The sequence below is a fragment of the Narcine bancroftii genome, chromosome 5, assembly GCF_036971445.1.
Source record: "Narcine bancroftii isolate sNarBan1 chromosome 5, sNarBan1.hap1, whole genome shotgun sequence".
NCBI classification, from domain to species: Eukaryota; Metazoa; Chordata; class Chondrichthyes; order Torpediniformes; family Narcinidae; genus Narcine; species Narcine bancroftii.
In genome coordinates this window covers 204,700,278-204,718,686 of record NC_091473.1, presented here as the reverse complement: position 1 = coordinate 204,718,686, position 18,409 = coordinate 204,700,278, and the positions used below count along the sequence as shown (strand labels likewise).

The window sequence follows — 18,409 nt, the reverse complement described above, 5'->3', positions numbered from 1 at the left end:
TACAATGGAAGGTCGAACACACTGATCCCCAGGGATGAGTTGTGTCCCAGTTAAGGGTGGCCTAATGGAAATGGCACAAAGGGCTTCCTATCCCCGGGAACACTGCACGGCCAATTAACTGGGATGCCAGTGGAAAAAAGGGGCTTTTGATTCACATGTTCTGGACTTGCCCTAGTCAAGGTGAAATTGGAACCTTGCCCCTTTAACTGCTCTGTTCAAATCATTTCAGAATGATGATGTTTTAGTCACTTCATCTCAAAACCCAATTTTTATCTTTTACTTCCTTGAAGCAAGACGTGCAATTTTGACAAATGGAAAGATAATTCTCCACCTAGACACGTTCAATGGTTAAATGATATTATGTTTTGTTTAAGTTTAGAACAAATTAGATATTCCATTAAAAATTCAGATCCTAATTCCCTAAAAACATTTCATGGATCATTAAGCACAATCTAAAGTTTTAGGGTGGTTGTCCCCTTCGACGCTGCGCTCCCATCACTTGATACCCACAGGTTAGGTTTTCCCCCCAACCTTGTATAGTGGTTGGGGTTTTGAATGAATGGGGGTAGGGGATTTTTGTAATTTGTATTTCAATGTGTAATTGTCACGGTGTAGAGGCTCACCGGAGGATGTGATGGGATTATTTGGAACGCACAAGGGTTTTAAAACCCTGTTTGAGTAAACGACTTTTATCGAACTTCGACTCGACTACGTCTGATCATTTGCGACACAGTTTACTACAGTTGTTTGATTTTTGTACTATTGCAAACTTCAATAAAAAAATCTTAGAAAGAAAAGAAAGAAGCTAAGGTGATGGGTGGAGGGGGTAACTCTCTGAAAGGAGAGGGAGTTGGAGCAAAGGAGATGGATGGGAAAAACCTGGGGGAAGGGTTTCATGGAAGTCGGAGAAATCAATGTCAGTGCCGTCCGCTTGAAGAGTGCCCGGACGGAAAACAAGGTGCTCTTCCTCTGATTTGCAGTGCATGTCGGAGTGGGAATGGCGTGCGTGGCGTCGTTTGTATCGGGGAGACCTGGGAGCAGGCTGGGAGGCTGTTTTGTTGAGCACCTTCTCTCTGTCCTCTGCAGATAACAGGAACTTCCCAGGGACCAGCTATTTTAATCCCACACCCCATCCCCACATGTGGGGGGTAGAGGCTGGGACCCAGAGGGTACAAGCTCAGAAGAAAAGCACCAGAGACAAGGAGAAGGTGGTGAATCTGTGGAATTTGTTCTACAAGACAACTGTGGGGGCTAAGTCCTTGGGGAGATTCAAAGTGGAGGCTGATAGGCTCTTGATTAATAACAGTGTCTAAGGTTATGGGGAGATGGTAGGAAAATGGGGGTGAAAGGAAAAATGCAGCAGCCATGATTCAAATGGCAGGACAGACTCAATGGGCCAAATGGTCGAATTCTGCTCCTATCTCGTGATCTCCTCACTCCATGGGGTACAATTTACTCTATTTCTGTCCCTTTTTCTCCCCTCTCTTTCTTCCTCTGTCTCTCTCTCTCCCTGTCTTTTTTTCTCTTCCGCCTTCTCTATTCATGTGGAATTCTCGTGTTTCTCATTCACTTTTCGGTTTGCGTTTTTATGTCTGTCCGTGTGTACACCCACGCGTTGGAATCTGCCTGTGTGTCGGTGTCCGTGTGTACTTGTGTCTGTGAGTTAGTGAGTGAGTGTCTGAGTGTGAGACTGTGAGCATGAATGTGTCTGTGATTGTCTGAGTGCCTGTTTGTGTGTGTGTGTGTCTGTGAGTGTGTGACCTTCACATTCTCTCTCTATCTCCGTCTGGCCCATCCCTTCCCTTCCCCTCACTGTCCGCCCCCCCCCCCCCCCCTTTGCCTTGTTCCCTGTTTATCCCACCTTTTGTGGCACATTCATCTCCTGGGGTCTCTTTCCCCATCATAATCTCACAGAGGGAACCCCCAATGACCACCCCTTTTCACTTCCAGCGTGCCTCCCCCCCCCTCTCTCTGTTGCAGTAACTCTCTTACCCTCTCCCCCCCAATCTTTTCACTCTGTCCCGGCTTTGGTGGGATCAGGGGTTACAGTAATTGGGCGTTGGACCCGGAGGGGCCAGTCTGCTGTGATCGTGAATCTCTCGGTAAAAGGGAGAACAGGAGAGGGAAGAATGGAGGGGGAGGGAAGAAAGGAGGGGGAGGGAAGAAAGGAGGGGGAGGGAAGAAAGGGGGGGAGGGAAGAAAGGAGGGAGGGAAGAAAGGAGGGAGGGAAGAAAGGAGGGAGGGAAGAAAGGAGGGAGGGAAGAAAGGAGGGAGGGTAGGTCTCGGCCCCTCCCCATCTCCTCCCGCTGATCTGGTACACCAACAGGGTCTGAGGAATCGGTTCCGCCTCGTCCACCCGCCGGCAGCAGCGACTGGACCCGTCCTCGCAGGTACCTCGTTCTGCTGCAGGGCGCCGGGCTTCCTACTCGCTCTCATTCACTCTCCTTACCCTCCTCTCCGTCATGCCCCCCCCCCCACCCTCTCTCCATCTCTCAACTCCTTGGCCTCTCTCAGGGGGACCTCTCCTCTCTTCAGTCTGTTTATTCATGTTTCTCTGCATATCTCTCGCTGCCCTTTTCTCTGCCCCCTGCCATTCCCACATATATTCTGTCCGTCTCCCTTTCCCCCGCTCCATCATTCTCCTTCTCTCCCTCCCTCCTGTCTCACAGCCCCTCCCTGCCTTCAGCCTCTAAGGGAGTTTCTCGTTTCCCCTTTGCTCCATTGCCTCCCACTCCTCGATGATTTCTCTGGCTGCCTCCCTCCATGCACCGCCCTAACGCTCCCTGCTCGTAGCGGCAGTCGCCCTGTCAGGGAACTGAGTCTTTCCACAGGTCGGTCTGTGTTCGATGTGTCCGTGAAACATCCCCTGGGTGGTTCGGATAGCTGTGTGTGTGTGTGTAAATGAGAGGGAGATTTCCATGTAGAGCATGTAGCCGTGGTATATCCCCGAGGGCGTGAGTGCCTGTGTGTATATGTTGATGCATGTTCATGTGAGCGTGTGAGAGATTGCATACGTGTGTCAGCGTATGTAGAGTTCTTGTTAATGTGTGCATGTGTATACAGTATTAGTGTGTATAACAACTATTTGATTTAGTGTGTGCATTGGCTTGTTTATTTATGTATTAGTGTGTGTATTGGCTTGTTTATGTATTTGTGTGTATATGCATCGTTTGTATTAATGTGTATTTGAGTGTGAACATTAGTGTGTGTGTGTGTATTAATACGGATTTATGTTTATATTTGTGTGTGCATTAATGTGTTTATTTGTGTGTGTTACTAGATTTGTCCATTAGCATGTGTGTGCATGCTTTGTTTGTGCATGCATGGTTTGTGTATGTGCATATATTCCATGATACTGTGTATTCTTTCCCATTATGTCTGTGTTTGCTGCTTTTTTATGGCACTTGCAGCAGGAACACAAACCCTTCAGCCACTGAGAGCATTGGCCATTCACACACATCTTTCATGATCTAGTTTCTCTCCCTCAGGGGCATATCTATACACTGATAAGTATCTCTCAGTCCCTCTCCCTCAGGGGGGATATCTGTACACTGACTAGTGACTCTGTCCCTCTCCCTCATCTTTCAGTATTCCTTCCACCTCTTTGCCTCTTCCATTTTCTCCTCCTTCCCCTCTCCCATTTAGTACCCTATTTCTCCCCTCTCCTCCATCTCTCTTTATCTCATTGCTCATCCCCGCTTTCCGCCCTACCCTCTCACCTCCTCCTCTACAAATCCACCACAGCTTGGGGGGGTGGGGGAAGAGAATGATGGAGAGGACGACAAAGCCTCTGTTGTCACTCTGCCCCTCCCAGAGTGAAGAATCTGTGCCGGGCAATTCCCGGAGAGGGTCGTGGATCACGGTTCGGGAGAGGGTTGGGAGTTAGTACGGATGGGATTCCCCTAACCTCAGCTCTGTACCCAGACAATGGTCGCTTTATCTTCTTGATGGAAGAAAATACTGCTTGCCCTGTGCTCAAATTCAGCTGTTGAGCTGACTGCCTGGCCAACAGCCCGTGACACCAAGCTCTCAACGAGTGAAGGTATCCCTTTCACCAAGGAAAGTAAACAAGAGCTTGCCATGCAGAGGGATTCCTGAGCCCACAAGGCAGATTCACCAGGGTGTGGGTGCACCCATCACATTTGGGGATGTGAAGAGAATGTTTCTTGAGTTCAATTTTGAAAAGAGCAGAACCCTTCCAGTCAGTAAGCCCACGGCACCTCGATGCACCCCGGCTGATGCATTGGCCTGCCAGCCCCATTCGTCTCTGGGGTGTGTGAGGACACCAGAGGGAACTCGCGAGGGCATGCAAGCTCCTCGCGGATCCGACCCCACGGTGTGCAAACCATGGGGTGAGGGAGCTTGGATGCAAAAGTGGTGAGGCTGCTCCTTCAGTTCCCCACCCGGGGTGGGGGGGCGAGGGGGGGCAAGGGAAGAGCATTGGTGCCTTGGGAGCTGTTCAGAGAAGGTTCACAGGAATTAGACTCAGGTCATGGAATCATCCCAAACACCTGCAGAAAGCTTGCTTTGCCCTGTCTGATACATCATACAATGTAAGATGATGCCAGGACTTCCCGTGACCAATGGAATAAATACAAACGTGTGGTCACTTCCTTTTCAAATCTGCACAGATTGTCGACCACATTTCCTCCATCAGTTCAGGGGAAGGGGAGAGGAAGAAGAGAGGGAAGGAAGGAAGGAAGGGGGAGAGGAGGAGGGCTTGGAGGCTTTGTGTACTGGTTGCAAAACCCATGTGTGTGCACACAGCTATGATCTCATCTATGGGCTCTTGCTCCCCCTAACATCAAAACCTGGTTGCATCCCTGCACAGGATGGTTACCAGCAGAATGGAGGTGGGAAAAGTCGAACTGGCCAGGCTTGGATTCGCCAGAGGTTGCACAGAGCATCGGACAGGGCTCCAAGTTGGACAAGCCCTTTAGTCTGTGCTGAGCATGATGCCCAAATCTGAATTAAAACTACTGTCTGCTCCTGGTGGATATCCCTCCACATTCAGGTGTCTGTCTGTAAGACTGTTAATGTTACAGCGCCAGTGACCCAGGCTCCAATCCCACTCTGTCTTAAGGAATTTGTACCTTCTCCCCGTATCTGCATGGGTTTTCCCCCCAGGGGCTCCAGTTTCCTCCCACTGTTCGAAACGTACCAGGGTTGTAGGTTAACTGGGCGGCATAGGTTTAAATGGCTGGAATTGGCTTCTACCATGTTGTAAAATAAAATGTACAGGTAAGCTCTAATATTTCCACTGCTGCCGCTGGCAGTCCATCGCGACACCCTACCCCTCTCTGTGCAAAATGTTTCCCCCACACGTCTGCTTTGCCCCAAACACAACCCCTGGCTCTCACCATGGGGGGAAAGATTCGGACAAATGCCTCACAATCTTATAAATCTCTCTTCCCTCAACCTCCTACGCTGTGGAGAAAACAGGTTACCTCTCCTCGTAGCTTAACCCTCCCCATCTCCCAGTCACCTCTCTGCACCTCGCTAAAGCCCCCACACCCTTCCTGTAATGGGGATGAATGAGTGGGGATGGATTGAAGCAAGCCCCACTCTGAGGGGGATCCCCACGGGGTGGGAGGATGCTTCTTGAGGGAGAATCTCAAAGCTGGAGTGTGGCGGAGCTGTGGGTCATGGTTTAAAATTAAAGGTGGTTGACAGCTCATGGGGATGAGGGGAGATTTGTTCTCCAGGAAGTTTGTGAGGCAGAGGGATTCACCCCTAGTGAGGGGGTAGGGGTGAAAGGTCACTGCACAGAATGAAGCTCCCTACACATCATCTGTTCCAGGGACAGACACAGAGTGAAGCTGCCTCCGCACCGTCCCATCACACACTCCCGGGGACAGGCACAAAGTGAAGCTCCCTCTGCACCGTCCCCTCACACACTCCTGGGGACAGACAGAGTAAAACTTCCACCGCACCGTCCCCTCACACACCCCTGGGGACAGACACAGAGTAAAACTCCTTCCGCACCGTCCCGCCACACACTCCCGGGGACAGACACAGAGTAAAACTCCCTCCGCACCGTCCCATCACACACTCCCGGCGTCAGACACAGAGTGAAGCTCCGTCTGCACCGTTCCATCACACACTCCCGGGGACAGACGCAAAGTGAAGCTCCCTTCGCACCATCCCGTCACACACTCCCGGGGACAGACGCAAAGTGAAGCTCCCTCTGCACCGTCCCCTCACACACTCCTGGGGACAGACACAGAGTGAAACTCCCTCCGCACCGTCCCATCTCACACTCCCGGGGACAGACAGAGTGAAGCTCCCTCCGGACCGTTCCGTCACACACTCCCGGGGACAGACGCAGAGTGAAGCTCCCTCCACACCGTCCCCTCACATACTCCTGGGGACAGACACAGAATGAAACTCCCTCCGCACCGTCCTGCCACACACTCTTGGGAACAGACACAGAGTGAAACTCCCTCGCACCCTCCCGCCATACCCTCCTGGGGACAGACACAGAGTGAAGCTCCCTCCGCACCGTCCCGTCACACACTCCTGGGGACAGACACAGAGTGAAACTCCCTCCGCACCCTCCTGCCACACATTCCTGGGGACAGACACAGAGTGAAGCTCCCTCTGCACCGTCCCGTCACACACTCCTGGGGACAGACACAGAGTGAAACTCCCTTTGCACCGTCCCTTCACACATTCCTGGGGACAGACACAGAGTGAAGCTCCCTCAACCGTCCTGACACACACTCCTGTCAAAGACAAAATAAAGAGAGGTGACTGTTGCTACTCCGACTGTATATTTGTAAGACACATCATCAACATGGAGGTGAATATCAGAAGTTTGATGAGTGAGCCTGCAGTTGAAGTATTCTTTTGTGGTGTGTATGGTGAGGAAGGTTGTGTCAGATCACTGTGACTAAGGAGAGTTGGGTGAAGAATTAGCAGACCAAACATACTCCCAACAATTTTTGGAAAGTCAAATTAGGGTCGGATGTTCCCTGGAGAATCAGCTAAATGCAATTTGCCACACCAAGAAAAAGGTGCTGGCTGTCCACTTTGGGCCCGGAACAGGTAGGACGTGATCACGCCCGGAGAGAGGGGAGGAGATGTTCACTGGGCTAGGGAGAGGTTGGACGGGGTCACATCCAGAGAGAGTGGAGGAGATGTTCCCTGGGCCGGGGAGAGGTCAGACGGGTCACATCCGGAGAGAGAGGGGAAGAAACATCCCCAGGGCCACGGAGAGGTCAGACAGGGTCATGCCCAGAGAGAGAGGGGAAGAAACATCCCCTGGGATGGGGAGAGTTCAATGAGGGTTTGAGGGTTAATATATTGAACTTTGCTAAGAAAAAGGCTAGTTGTTGATGTACTTCTCAGGCTCACTGTCCCTCATTGGATGGGGGCGCTAAGCACAAATGTTAGGACCTAATGATATAAGGGCTCAAAGCTATCTCCCATTCTGTGTCCATCTTCTCCAATGTAGAGAGGCCACAATGGGAGCTGGGGACACAAGGTGCCCTGGGGACAGTTTTGTTATGGATTATCTTATTGAGGGCAGAGCTGTAATTGACAGGACATTCAGTCTTCTGTGGGGGATGGGGCAGTGGGGAAAGAAAGTCAAGATGGTCCCTGGACACCAACAACAGACTTGAACATCCCCAGAAAAGCCCACTATCCCCACCAGGAGTGGGTTGGGTGGGGGGGTTTCTGAGCCTTTGCATTCCCCTCTGGGAGATGCCCTTCGAGGTGGAGAATGGGAATGGTGAAGGAGGGGTGAGAGTGGGCTGCTGGGGTGTGATCACCTTGAGGGGGAGGAGGCTTCTCTGTTCCATGGGAAAAGGGGGAGGAGGAAAGGGGATTCTACTGCAATCCCCAACCCATGCTTGGGGAGGATTGCAGGGTGAGGGTTGACCTGCTATTGGGGAGGAGGGGGAACCCTGCTTCTGGTTTGGATATGGGGCAGAGCACAGGACCAGCCTCTTTGACCCACCTCGGCCAATCATAGTGGCCCCCTCTCCCTTTTCTCTCTATTCCCCCCTACCTTTTTCCTCTCACTTATTTCCTCTCTCTCATTCCCAAATTCCCTCTGTCCTTCCTCTCCTGTCTCTTTCTCACTTCTAAATTCCCTCTTCCTCCTCTCCCTTTTTTCTCATTCCCCTGTACCCCTTCTTTCCCTCCTTCACTCCCCCTCTTCCTCCTTTGCTTGTCTCTATTTCCCCTCTCCCTTCCCTCCCTTCTTTCTCACTCCTCTGTCACCTCTCCTCTCATCTGATTCCCTCTCTCCCTTCTCCCCCTTTCATTTCTCCTCTCTCTCGATCTCCACCTCCCTCTCCCCTCCCCTCCCCGCTGTGAGATGAGGGAATTTTGAACCCTGCCTGGCCTGGGGCAGAAACATTTTTCCTGTTGGTTGACAAGCTGTCTTCACATACAATGTTGCTGGGACAACCAATTCAACACACAGGACAACACTGGGTCACTGGTTTCCTTAGCGACAGCAGGGAAATAGCCTCTTTTTGGGGGAGGTGGGTTGCAGTCGAACAGACAGTGACAGAGAGGGAGAGTCTGCAGATGCCTGTTTAGTGAGCAACCGTTGTCCCATCTCTGAGGCCTACCCTGCCCTCCTCTGGGGCCTAGTGAGGCTGGGTGAGTTTGGTACCGTTCCCAGCTGGGACCTTGAGTTTCAAGGCCCCTGGATTTGAGATATACTCTTGGGAAGGAGCAGGGGGAGCTAGCTCATTTGGTGGGAGAAAGAGCTCAGGAAGCTGGGACATGGGGTGGGTACCTGGGAGGGGCAGGTCTGGTGCTGGGCAGCTTGTGCGAACGGTTACAGATCAATGCACCCATGATACAGACCGAGTGTGCCTGCGTGTGCGTGGATGTGTGACGCTATATTCCCCAGGTTTATTCCATTCCCCAGGTGTGTTGAGATTCCTGTGGTAGGGTATACTCCAGGTAACACACCTCTCCAGATGTGCATGGTACCTCAGGTGTGTCAGCATTCCTGTTGTAGGCAGTGCAGATGTGCATGGTTATAGTGTCACACAGGCTCTTCAGCCTGACCTGCTTAAACCAACCATAATATCCACCCACCTGCATTTGGCCCCTATCTTTCTAAACCCATCCTATCCTTACATCGATCAAATTTGTTGCAATAGCACCTGCATCCAACACATCCTCCAGCAGCTCATTCCATGCACCCACCACCTTGGTATAAAAAAACTTACCCCTCAGGTTCCTGTTAAATCTCTCTCAGCACCCCACTCCCACCTTAAACCTATTTACATGAGTTACCAATTCATCTACTCTGGGCAAAAGACTCTCTGCATTCACCCAATCTATTCCTGTTATGATTTTGTACACCTCTGTGAAATCACCCCAGATCCTGCTGCACTCCCTGGAATAAAGCCCCAGCTTGCTCAACCTCTCCTCGTCAAGCTCTGCACCTTCTCCAGATCAGTGATATGTAGCATAGTGACCAAAACAAACACAATACTCCAAATGAGGCCTTATCTCCAGAATCTCCAGATGGGCTCAGTGGTTCAGTGTGCCGGAATTCCTATTACAGGTCATTACAGGTGTGCATGGTTCTCCAGATGGGTACTGTATCTCAGGTGTGATGGGAAATCCAGCTGTGCACCATGCTCCAGAAGTGTGCTGTTCTTCAATGTACCAGGATTGCAGCTGTTTGCTATAGTATGGATGTGGAGTACACCAGATGTGTGCTGTGTATCAGTGTGCCAGGATTTCTGCTGTATCTTACTCCAGATGTGCACTGTTCTTTGGCATACCAGGATTCCAGCTGTGCTATACACCGACTGTGCTTCAGATTTGCCAGGATTCCAGCTGTGTTGCCGGTCTCTAGATGTGCCCTGTTCCTGATTCCAGGTGTGCATAGCCCTCCACGTGAACCCCGAGGCAGCCGCTGGCAAATCTGGGCCAAACTCTACCCCCTTTGCCAAGGTGTCCAAGGAGGAGCGCAAGTGGGAAATGGCAGCGGGGAGCTTGCCTGAGCTGGAGTTGTCATTCCACAAGTTCGCTATCCATGGCGATACCAAGGCTACAGGCCAGGACATGACCGGCAAGAACTTCGTCAAGCTCTGCAAGGACTGCAAGGTGATCGATGGGAAGAACATCACCAGCACTGACGTCGACATTGTATTCACCAAGGTCAAGTAAGTAACTCTCTCTCCTATCCTTCCAAAATGTCAGCTATACCCTGCTAAGGCCTTGTGGGAACCATCCAACACTTGGGCCTGGTTGCCATGGTGGCAACTGGGCTACAGGTGATTGACCCAGAGGCCAGGCCTCTTCATGCTATTGTGACATCCAGCTCTCAAAAGTCTTTCAACTATTTTAAAATACTGATTGTTATTTTTCTTCAATTTGTCTTTTGATTTTAATGAATTTCCCTCCTGGGTAGGGCACCAGGGATAAATTTCTGACATCTTTATAGGCTTGTAAAAATTGCTTTTACACTGACCAGTGTCTCCATTCTCTCTCAGTGAGGATCTGTACACTGACTGGTGTCTCTCTGTCCATCTCCCTCAGGGGGATATCTGTACACTGATCGGTGTCTCTCCGTCCCCCTCCCTCAGGGGGGTATGTGTACACTGACTCGTGTCTCTCCGTCCCTCTCCCTCAGGGAGGTATCTGTACACTGACCAGTGTTTCTCCGTCCCTCTCCCTCAGTGGGATATCTGTACACTGACCAGTGTCTCTCTGACCCTCTCCCTCAGGGGGATATCTGTACACTGACTGGTGTCCCTCAGTCCCTTTCAGTGAGATTTCTGGATAACACCTGCACCTTTCCAAAGCTGCAACTGGGCTAACCAAGACTCGTCAACAGGGCGAAGTCGGCTCGAGTGATAACCTATGAGGAGTTCAAACAAGCTCTGAAGGAGCTGGCAAGGAAGAGGTTCAAGAACCTGGGGGAGGATGAAGCTTTAGATGCAGTGTATACCCTCATTGCCGGCAAGGAACCAGTGCTAGTCGGGGTTACGGTAGGTAAAGTATTTCACTACATCTTCTGCTCCTCTCGGGGACATTGTTCAGGATTTGGGAGGGAAACCTTCAAAAGATTTTCCACTCCAACACCATTACAACTGATGCATGCTTCATGGAATTTTATAATGGTCCAGCTGATTGGTCTGATCCCCAGTGGCTTACTGATGACACCATCTCATTCCCCATGTGATGATGAATGAGGTCTAAACCTTAGCTTGCACAAGCCTGGCAGGGACTTATTCCTGTCTGGTGGAGGTGGGAGAAGAGGGGTTTGAGTTTGAATCCCATTGATGAGAAAGTCGCCCAACCCTTGTTTCCTCAGGGGGGGATATCTGTACACAGACTGGTGTCTCTCTGTCTCTCTCCCTCAGGAGGATATCTGTACACAGACCGGTGTCTCTCTCCCTCAGGGGGATATCTGTACACTGACCGATGTTTCTCTGTCCCTCTCCCTCAGGATATCTCAACACTGACTGGTGTCTCACCGTCCCTCTCCCTCAGGGGGATATCTGTACAGACTGGTGTCCCTCAGTTCCATTCCCTCAAGGGGATATCTGTACACTGACCAGTGTCTCTCCGACCCTCTCCCACAGGGGGTACCTGCACACTGACCAGTGTCTCTCAGACTTTTCCTCAGGGAGACACTGACCGGTGTCTCTCTGTCCCTCTCTCTCAGGGGGGAAATATTGGTACATTGACTGGTGTTTCTCAGTTCCTTCTCCTCAGACATATACAGTGTGGAGGGAGCCTCATTTTGCATCTGTCCTTAGGAGTGTGTGATGGGTGGTGTGGTGAGAGCTGCACTCTGTGACTGTCCCTGGAAGCGTGTGATGGGACGGTGCAGATGGAGTTTCACACTGTGTATCGGCATGTACCTGGAAGTATGTAATGGGATAGTGAGGAGGGAGCTTCACCCCATGTCTGACCCATCCCTATGGAATACATGACAGGATTGTGCGAGAGGGATCTCTGGTCTGCTTGACTGATGCAGGTTCTGCCCGCCCATTCCCCCACCATCTCCTCCCCCACCATCTCCTCCCCCACCCCTTTTACAGAAGGCAGCCAAGGCGGGGGCTGTGGACCGTCTGACTGACTCATCCAAGTTCACTGGGTCGCACCGAGAGCGGTTTGATGAGAGTGGCAAGGGCCGAGGTCGAGCCGGCCGAGAGGACCTGGTGGAGAACACTGGCTTTGTGGCGGCCTACAAGGGTGTGGGCACGTATGATGAGAAAGTCAAAGGCTCCAAGTGATTGGATGGGGTTTTGGGGGGGGGAAGAGTGGTGCAGCGGTGAATCTCCCCACACCCCCAAAACCCACCGTGACCTACAGCCTTTTCCTCTGAACCCTCCACCCTGCCATCACTTCTGATCCTTTCCCAACTAACCCTTGCTGCTCTGCATTGCTTCCAAACCATCAAGGGGAAGTTACAACTGGTTGTAGTCAGAGGGTAGTTTTCAGGACAAGGAGGATGAGGGAGGGGTCCCCCACATTCCTGGTGACTGTGCCCCAAAGGGAGCCCAGGAAGTGTCCACAACACTCCTGGTGACTGTACCCTAGGGGGAGCCCAGGAAGTGCCCCCTACTCTCCTGGTGACTGTACCCCAGGAGAGCTAGGAAGTGCCTCCTCCTCCACTTTCCTGGTGACTGTACCCCAGGGGGAGCCAAGGAAGTGCCCCCTACACTCCAGGTAACTGTACCCCAGGGGGAGCCCAGGAAGTGCCCCCTACTCTCCTGGTGACTGTACCCCAGGGGGAGCTCGGGAAGTGCCTGCCCCCACTCCTGGTGACTGTACCCCAGGGGGAGCTTCTGGATATCAATTCCAACAATCATTCTGTTGCTCCTCCACATTCATCCCCACACAACGACATACATGTCCAGACACAAAATCTCCTGAATGCAGACAACACCCCCCACACCTATACAAACCCCAACCACATAGACACAATCCTTTCCCCCTCACCCCCATAGACACACACACACACAATCCCTACCTCCCCACACCACACACCCCACTCATCGCTTCTTCCTTCTCCTACTTCCTCTTGGTTTTCCCAAGTCCTGTCTCCCAAAGGTATCAACTCAGAAAAGCAACTCAAGTGATCACCATCTTCCCACCTCCCCATCTTGAATCCTATGTTGGCCCAAAGATATGAATACAGAATATTCTAATTTTAGACCAGGCATACCTCTTCTCTCCCTTCCCCCTTCCCCACACATCTAACCGCTGAGTTCTTCTGCTGTTTTTTTCCTCCACTCTCCTCAGTTCCATCTGGTTACACTCCCCCACCTCTTCTCTTTCCCTCCTATCAGAACCCTGCCCTGTCCCTGCAATCAGCGCTCCTTATTCCAGTTCCTGGCCCCTTCTCTTTCTTCCTCCAATCAGATCTCCTTCATAGTAAATATAGAAAGGCTGTTTCCCACGATGGGAGAGTCTAGGACAAAAGGACACAACTTCAGGATTGAAGGGTATCCGCTCAGAAGAGATGTGGCATTATTTCTTTAACCAGAGGATGGTGAATCTGTGGAATTTGTTGCTGCAGGTGGTTGTGGAGGCCAAGTTCCTGATGAGCCCAGAGCATTCAGTTATGGGAGTGGGAGAGTGGATCAGCTCATGATGGTCATTCCATCAGGTGGGGAAGGACTGAGTAGCCTATTTCTGCTCCGATGTCTTATGGTATAAGGGTAGGCACAATATCGTGGGCTGAAGGATCTGTACTGTGGTATGCTGTTCTGTGTTCTTATTCAGGCTTCAGCCTGTAACATCAGCGGCCTCTTGCTTTCCATGGACATTGTCTGATCTGCTGAGTTCCTTCAGCACTGTTGTCATCTAATCCCTCTTGTCCTCGATGTGGCTGATCTTTTTCCATCTCCTTCTTTTTTTCTCTTGTCTCTTCCCTCCCTCCCCCACCCACCAGATGTACCCAGTTCCATTATTTCTGTTGGGTCAGTCACAGTCCCCTCCCACCCTTCACATTTTGCCTGCCTCACCCAAGCTGACTATCAACACAAGGTCGATAAAATCGGCGCCAACAACACAGGTCTGTATCCAAGTTCTCGCCATGACCAGTTTCCTCATGCCCTCAAAAGTGCACGGGGTTAATGGGGTAACACAGGTCACGTGGGCCGGAGGGGCTTTCTGTCGTGCTGTTTCATTATAAAACCAGAATAGCGACTGTCTGTTTTCTGGTGTGGGAGCATTTTAAGATGAAAAGGGACACAACAAAGATGAAGGGGTGGGATTACTGGGCAGTTCTTCACTCTGCTGGAAGATAACACAAGGAATGAGCTGGCAGACAAAGTGGTGGAGATAGCTCCATTACCTTCCTTTAATAAACACTTGGATTAGAAGGAGTTGGGGCCCTAATGCAGGCAAGTGGGACTAAACCAGGAGGGCAGTGTTCACATGGACCTGATTCCGTGCTGTCAAACTTCAGGTGGAAACAGCATCTCTACATCAAGTGATACTTCTGTTAACGTTAAAAGACCTCAACTAGTTTCTACCCTCCCTGCCCCTGCCCTTCTCACACCTCACCCCAAAAGCCTTCTTATTTAAAGCAGAAAAAAAGTCTGGAGTCCCAAATTTCCTCCATTTCCTCCTGGGTGTAACCTCTTCCATTGAAATGAGCTTCTTGGTGACATTTCTCACACTTTCCAAATAGGATGTTTTTGTTGCAGAAACAGATTGAATCTCCTGCGTGGAAAGATCAAAACTTAGCTTGTCGAGCTTAACTCTTAAGTTATTTCGTTCTACATCTCGTAAGAGTGGGTGTGCCTGAATAGAAGATTGCTTTGGCCGCTTGATGACCAGCCCTTCAATTCTTGGGGGAATACCACAGATTCTGTTGAACAGGCGGGTAGAGGGGTGTCACTTCCAAGATTATAGTTGGGCCCCAGAATTGTTTTTCTCCAGGGTCATGAAAGCTTCCCCAGTTATCCCATCCAACTTCCTCATTCACTGACCACAATATGCAAAGGGTAGGGGGGGGGGGGGGGTGGACCTTGTTTAAACAAAGAGGAGAGGAGTGGGGAGACCTCTTTCCCATGAGGCCCTCTGCCAGGAAGACCTGGTACTGGAGATAGTTCGGCCAGTAATGTAGACATTAGCGCGCAATAAAACCAATGCACTGTAAGAATATTGCATGGAAGCAAAATAAAAATAAGGTAAAGAAATCCTCTTTGTTGAGTGATGTTTCTCTGCAAAGTTACAAATGACATTCAAGCACAGCTTCTTTTCCACTGGAACCAGACTCTTAAACAGAGCTCCAACTGGTAAAAGATGATGCCCCTTCCACTGTTTTAACTACTGTTTTTGACCCACTGTACGGTCTCTGTAATGACACCCCACCTGACACTCTGTCACATCATAACCCACCTCCCCGCACTGTCTCACCGTAACACCCCACCCCGGACTCCGTCTCACCGAAACATCCCACCCCGCACTCTGTCTCACCGTTACACCCCACCCCGCACTCTGTCTCACCGTTACACCCCACCCCACACTCCGTCTCACCGTATTACTCCACTCCACACTCCATCTCACCCTTAAACCCCACCCCGTACTGTCTCACCGTAACACCCGACCCCACACTCTGTCTTACCGTACCCCCCACATTGTCATCATTAACACCCCACTCCCGCACTCCATCTCACCCTTACACCCCACCTCGCAATCCGTTTCACTGTAACACCCCACCCCACACTGTCTACCCTAACACCCCATCCCACACTCTGTCTCACCGTAACACCCCAACCCCACACTCCGTCTCACCATAACACCCCACCCTGCCTCACCCTTACACCCCACCCCGTACTGACTCACTGTAACACCTGACCCCACACTCTGTCGCAGTGTCTCACCCTAACACCCCACCCCGTACTGTCTCACCCTAACACCCCACCCCACACTGTCTCACCCTAACACCCCACCCCACACTGTCTCACCCTAACACCCCACCCCACACTGTCTCACCCTAACACCCCACCCCGCACTCCGTTTCACCATTACACCTCACATTCTTACTCATTGTAAAGCAGTGGAATTCCTTCCTGAAAACTCCGTTAGGATGTTCCTACGGTTTCTTCTGACGCACGGGTTCAACATTGCTTTTGTGAGTAATCTCAGGGTTGTCCATGCTGACCAAGTTATCGACACGAGCTGATCCCACTTGCCTGCATTCAGCCTGTATCCCTCTAAACCAAGGGTTGGCAAAGTGCTGTATATTGACTCCTGGGGGTCGATGGGTCTATCCAAGGGGTCAATAAATGACTAGGCCCTTGAGAAATTTATCTTTGACAATATTTATTTTACATGCTTGGGAGTTGATGAGAGATCAAGGATTCCATGAAGAGGTCCAGGGTTTAAAAAGTTTGCTGACCCCTGCAATACTTCCCTATCCATATCCCTGACCAACTATCACTTAAACGTCCTTGCCTCTACCCCTTCCTCTGGCAGCTTGTTCCACACACCCACCACCTGTGTGCAAAGAAAGTGCCAATTTAAACCTTTCCCCTCTCATCTTACACCTGGATTCCCTGAACTGGAGGGAAAAAGCCTGTGACCATCACACAAGCCAACTCCCACCTCCCCTCCATCATTGATACTTGCTGCTCTCTCAGGAAGTGGGGCATCATATTAAAGGACCTGGTGACCAGCCACTTTAAAATCCCCTCATCATTCCTGTCTGCTGTCCTCCTCCTCCACTGCCAGGGCGAGGTCAAATGCAAACTAGAGAATCAGCTTCTCATATCTCACTGGGTTGTCCACCACGCAACAGCACAAGTGCCAAATTCTCAATTTTCAAGTCACCCACTCCCCTTTGGTCCCTTTTTCTCTCCTGCTCCTCCTAGCTCCTTTCTTACACACCCCTTCTCTCCAACATGAACATCCCCCTTTTACCGAGTTCAGTTCCTTTTCCCCTTACTTGGAGCCAGCACATCAAGGCAACTGTGACGAAGGTGCACCTACTTCCTAATTAGTTTGATTACCTGGTTGCAACCTCTCCTCGCTGCTACCTTTGGGCCGGAAGGCACAGGAGTCCAGCACCTCTAGGTTCAAGAACAGCTTTTTATCCAAGAGCTATCCTGATGATAAACAATTCTAAGATCTCTAAAGATCTGTCTGCACTACTGACATGGAACATTTTTTCCACTACTGACCAATTGTGAATATTTTGTAATTTATCTCTTCCTTTTATATTTTTTACCCTTTTTATGAGTTAGTACATAGACAAGAGAAGCACAGTATGAGCCCTTCAACCCATAATGAACTGACCTATTGCACAACAATCTAATCCTTCTCTTCCTTCCAGGCCAGAACCCTTGATTTTTCTTGCAACAATCTGCCTATCTAAGACTATGTCCCTATTATACCAGCCTCCACCACCACCCACTGCAATGCAACCCAGGCACCCACCTCCATATAGAACATTTACCTCTGACGCCCCCCCCAAACTTTCCTCTGTTCACCTTACAGAGGTCCTCTGGTATTTGCTGTCATCACCCCAGGGAAAAAGGTGCCGGTTGTCCATCTGATCTGTGCCTCTCAAATACCTCTAACAAATCATCTCTCATCGCTCCAAAAGAAAAAAAACCCCAACTCACTCAACCTTTTCCCATGAGACATGTTCTCCAATCCAGGCAACATTGTGGTCAATCTTCTCTGCACCCTCTCTGATGTTTACACATCCTTCTTATAATGAGGTGACCAGAACAATACACTAAGTGTTGTCCAGCCTGAGTTTTGTAGAGCTGCATTATTACCATGTGATTATATTTGTGTAAATTATATTGAAATTGTTAATTTTTATGTTTCTGGGAAGATACAGCAAGATTACATTGCATCTGAACATTGTATTAATGTCTCTTTCTCTTTGGCTTGGCTTCGCGGACGAAGATTTATGGAGGGGGTAAAAAGTCCACGTCAGCTGCAGGCTCGTTTGTGGCTGACAAGTCCGATGCGGGACAGGCAGACACGATTGCAGCGGTTGCAGGGGAAAATTGGTGGGTTGGGGTTGGGTGTTGGGTTTTTCCTCCTTTGCCTTTTGTCAGTGAGGTAGGCTCTGCGGTCTTCTTCAAAGGAGGTTGCTGCCCGCCAAACTGTGAGGCGCCAAGATGCACGGTTTGAGGCGATATCAGCCCACTGGCGGTGGTCAATGTGGCAGGCACCAAGAGATTTCTTTAGGCAGTCCTTGTACCTTTTCTTTGGTGCACCTCTGTCACGGTGGCCAGTGGAGTGCTCGCCATATAACATGATCTTGGGAAGGCGATGGTCCTCCATTCTGGAGACGTGACCCATCCAGCGCAGCTGGATCTTCAGCAGCGTGGACTCGATGCTGTCGACCTCTGCCATCTCGAGTACTTCGACGTTAGGGATGTAAGCGCTCCAATGGATGTTGAGGATGGAGCGGAGACAACGCTGGTGGAAGCGTTCTAGG

The 18,409-nt window shown here is 50.7% G+C and overlaps 1 protein-coding gene across 5 annotated transcripts; it reads left to right on the top strand.

Annotated features, from left to right (window-relative positions):
- The first annotated feature begins 987 nt into the window (after nt 1–987).
- LOC138764629 (tubulin polymerization-promoting protein family member 3-like) lies at nt 988–17,354 on the top strand. 5 transcript variants are annotated; one of them, XM_069940787.1, is made up of 5 exons: nt 1,129–1,208; nt 2,327–2,390; nt 9,859–10,145; nt 10,820–10,973; nt 12,033–17,354. In XM_069940787.1, the coding sequence occupies exons 3-5, from the start codon at nt 9,961–9,963 to the stop codon at nt 12,225–12,227; spliced, it is 534 nt and encodes a 177-aa protein (XP_069796888.1). In that variant the 5' UTR covers nt 1,129–1,208; nt 2,327–2,390; nt 9,859–9,960; the 3' UTR covers nt 12,228–17,354. The 5 variants fall into 5 exon arrangements, with proteins under 5 accessions (XP_069796886.1, XP_069796888.1, XP_069796891.1 ...); XM_069940785.1 differs by lacking the exon at nt 2,327–2,390 and having other exon boundaries at nt 988–1,208; XM_069940790.1 differs by lacking the exons at nt 1,129–1,208; nt 2,327–2,390 and adding an exon at nt 2,026–2,102.
- The last annotated feature ends 1,055 nt before the right edge of the window (nt 17,355–18,409 follow it).

Coding starts and splice junctions, on each gene's coding strand:
- LOC138764629 (XM_069940785.1), top strand. CDS start 1,140: ATGTGGGGGGTAGAGGCTGGGACCCAGAGGGTACAAGCTCAGAAGAAA. Junction 1,209..9,858: donor GCACCAGAGACAAGGAGAAG/GTGGTGAATCTG, acceptor TCCTGATTCCAG/GTGTGCATAGCCCTCCACGT. Junction 10,146..10,819: donor ATTGTATTCACCAAGGTCAA/GTAAGTAACTCT, acceptor ACTCGTCAACAG/GGCGAAGTCGGCTCGAGTGA.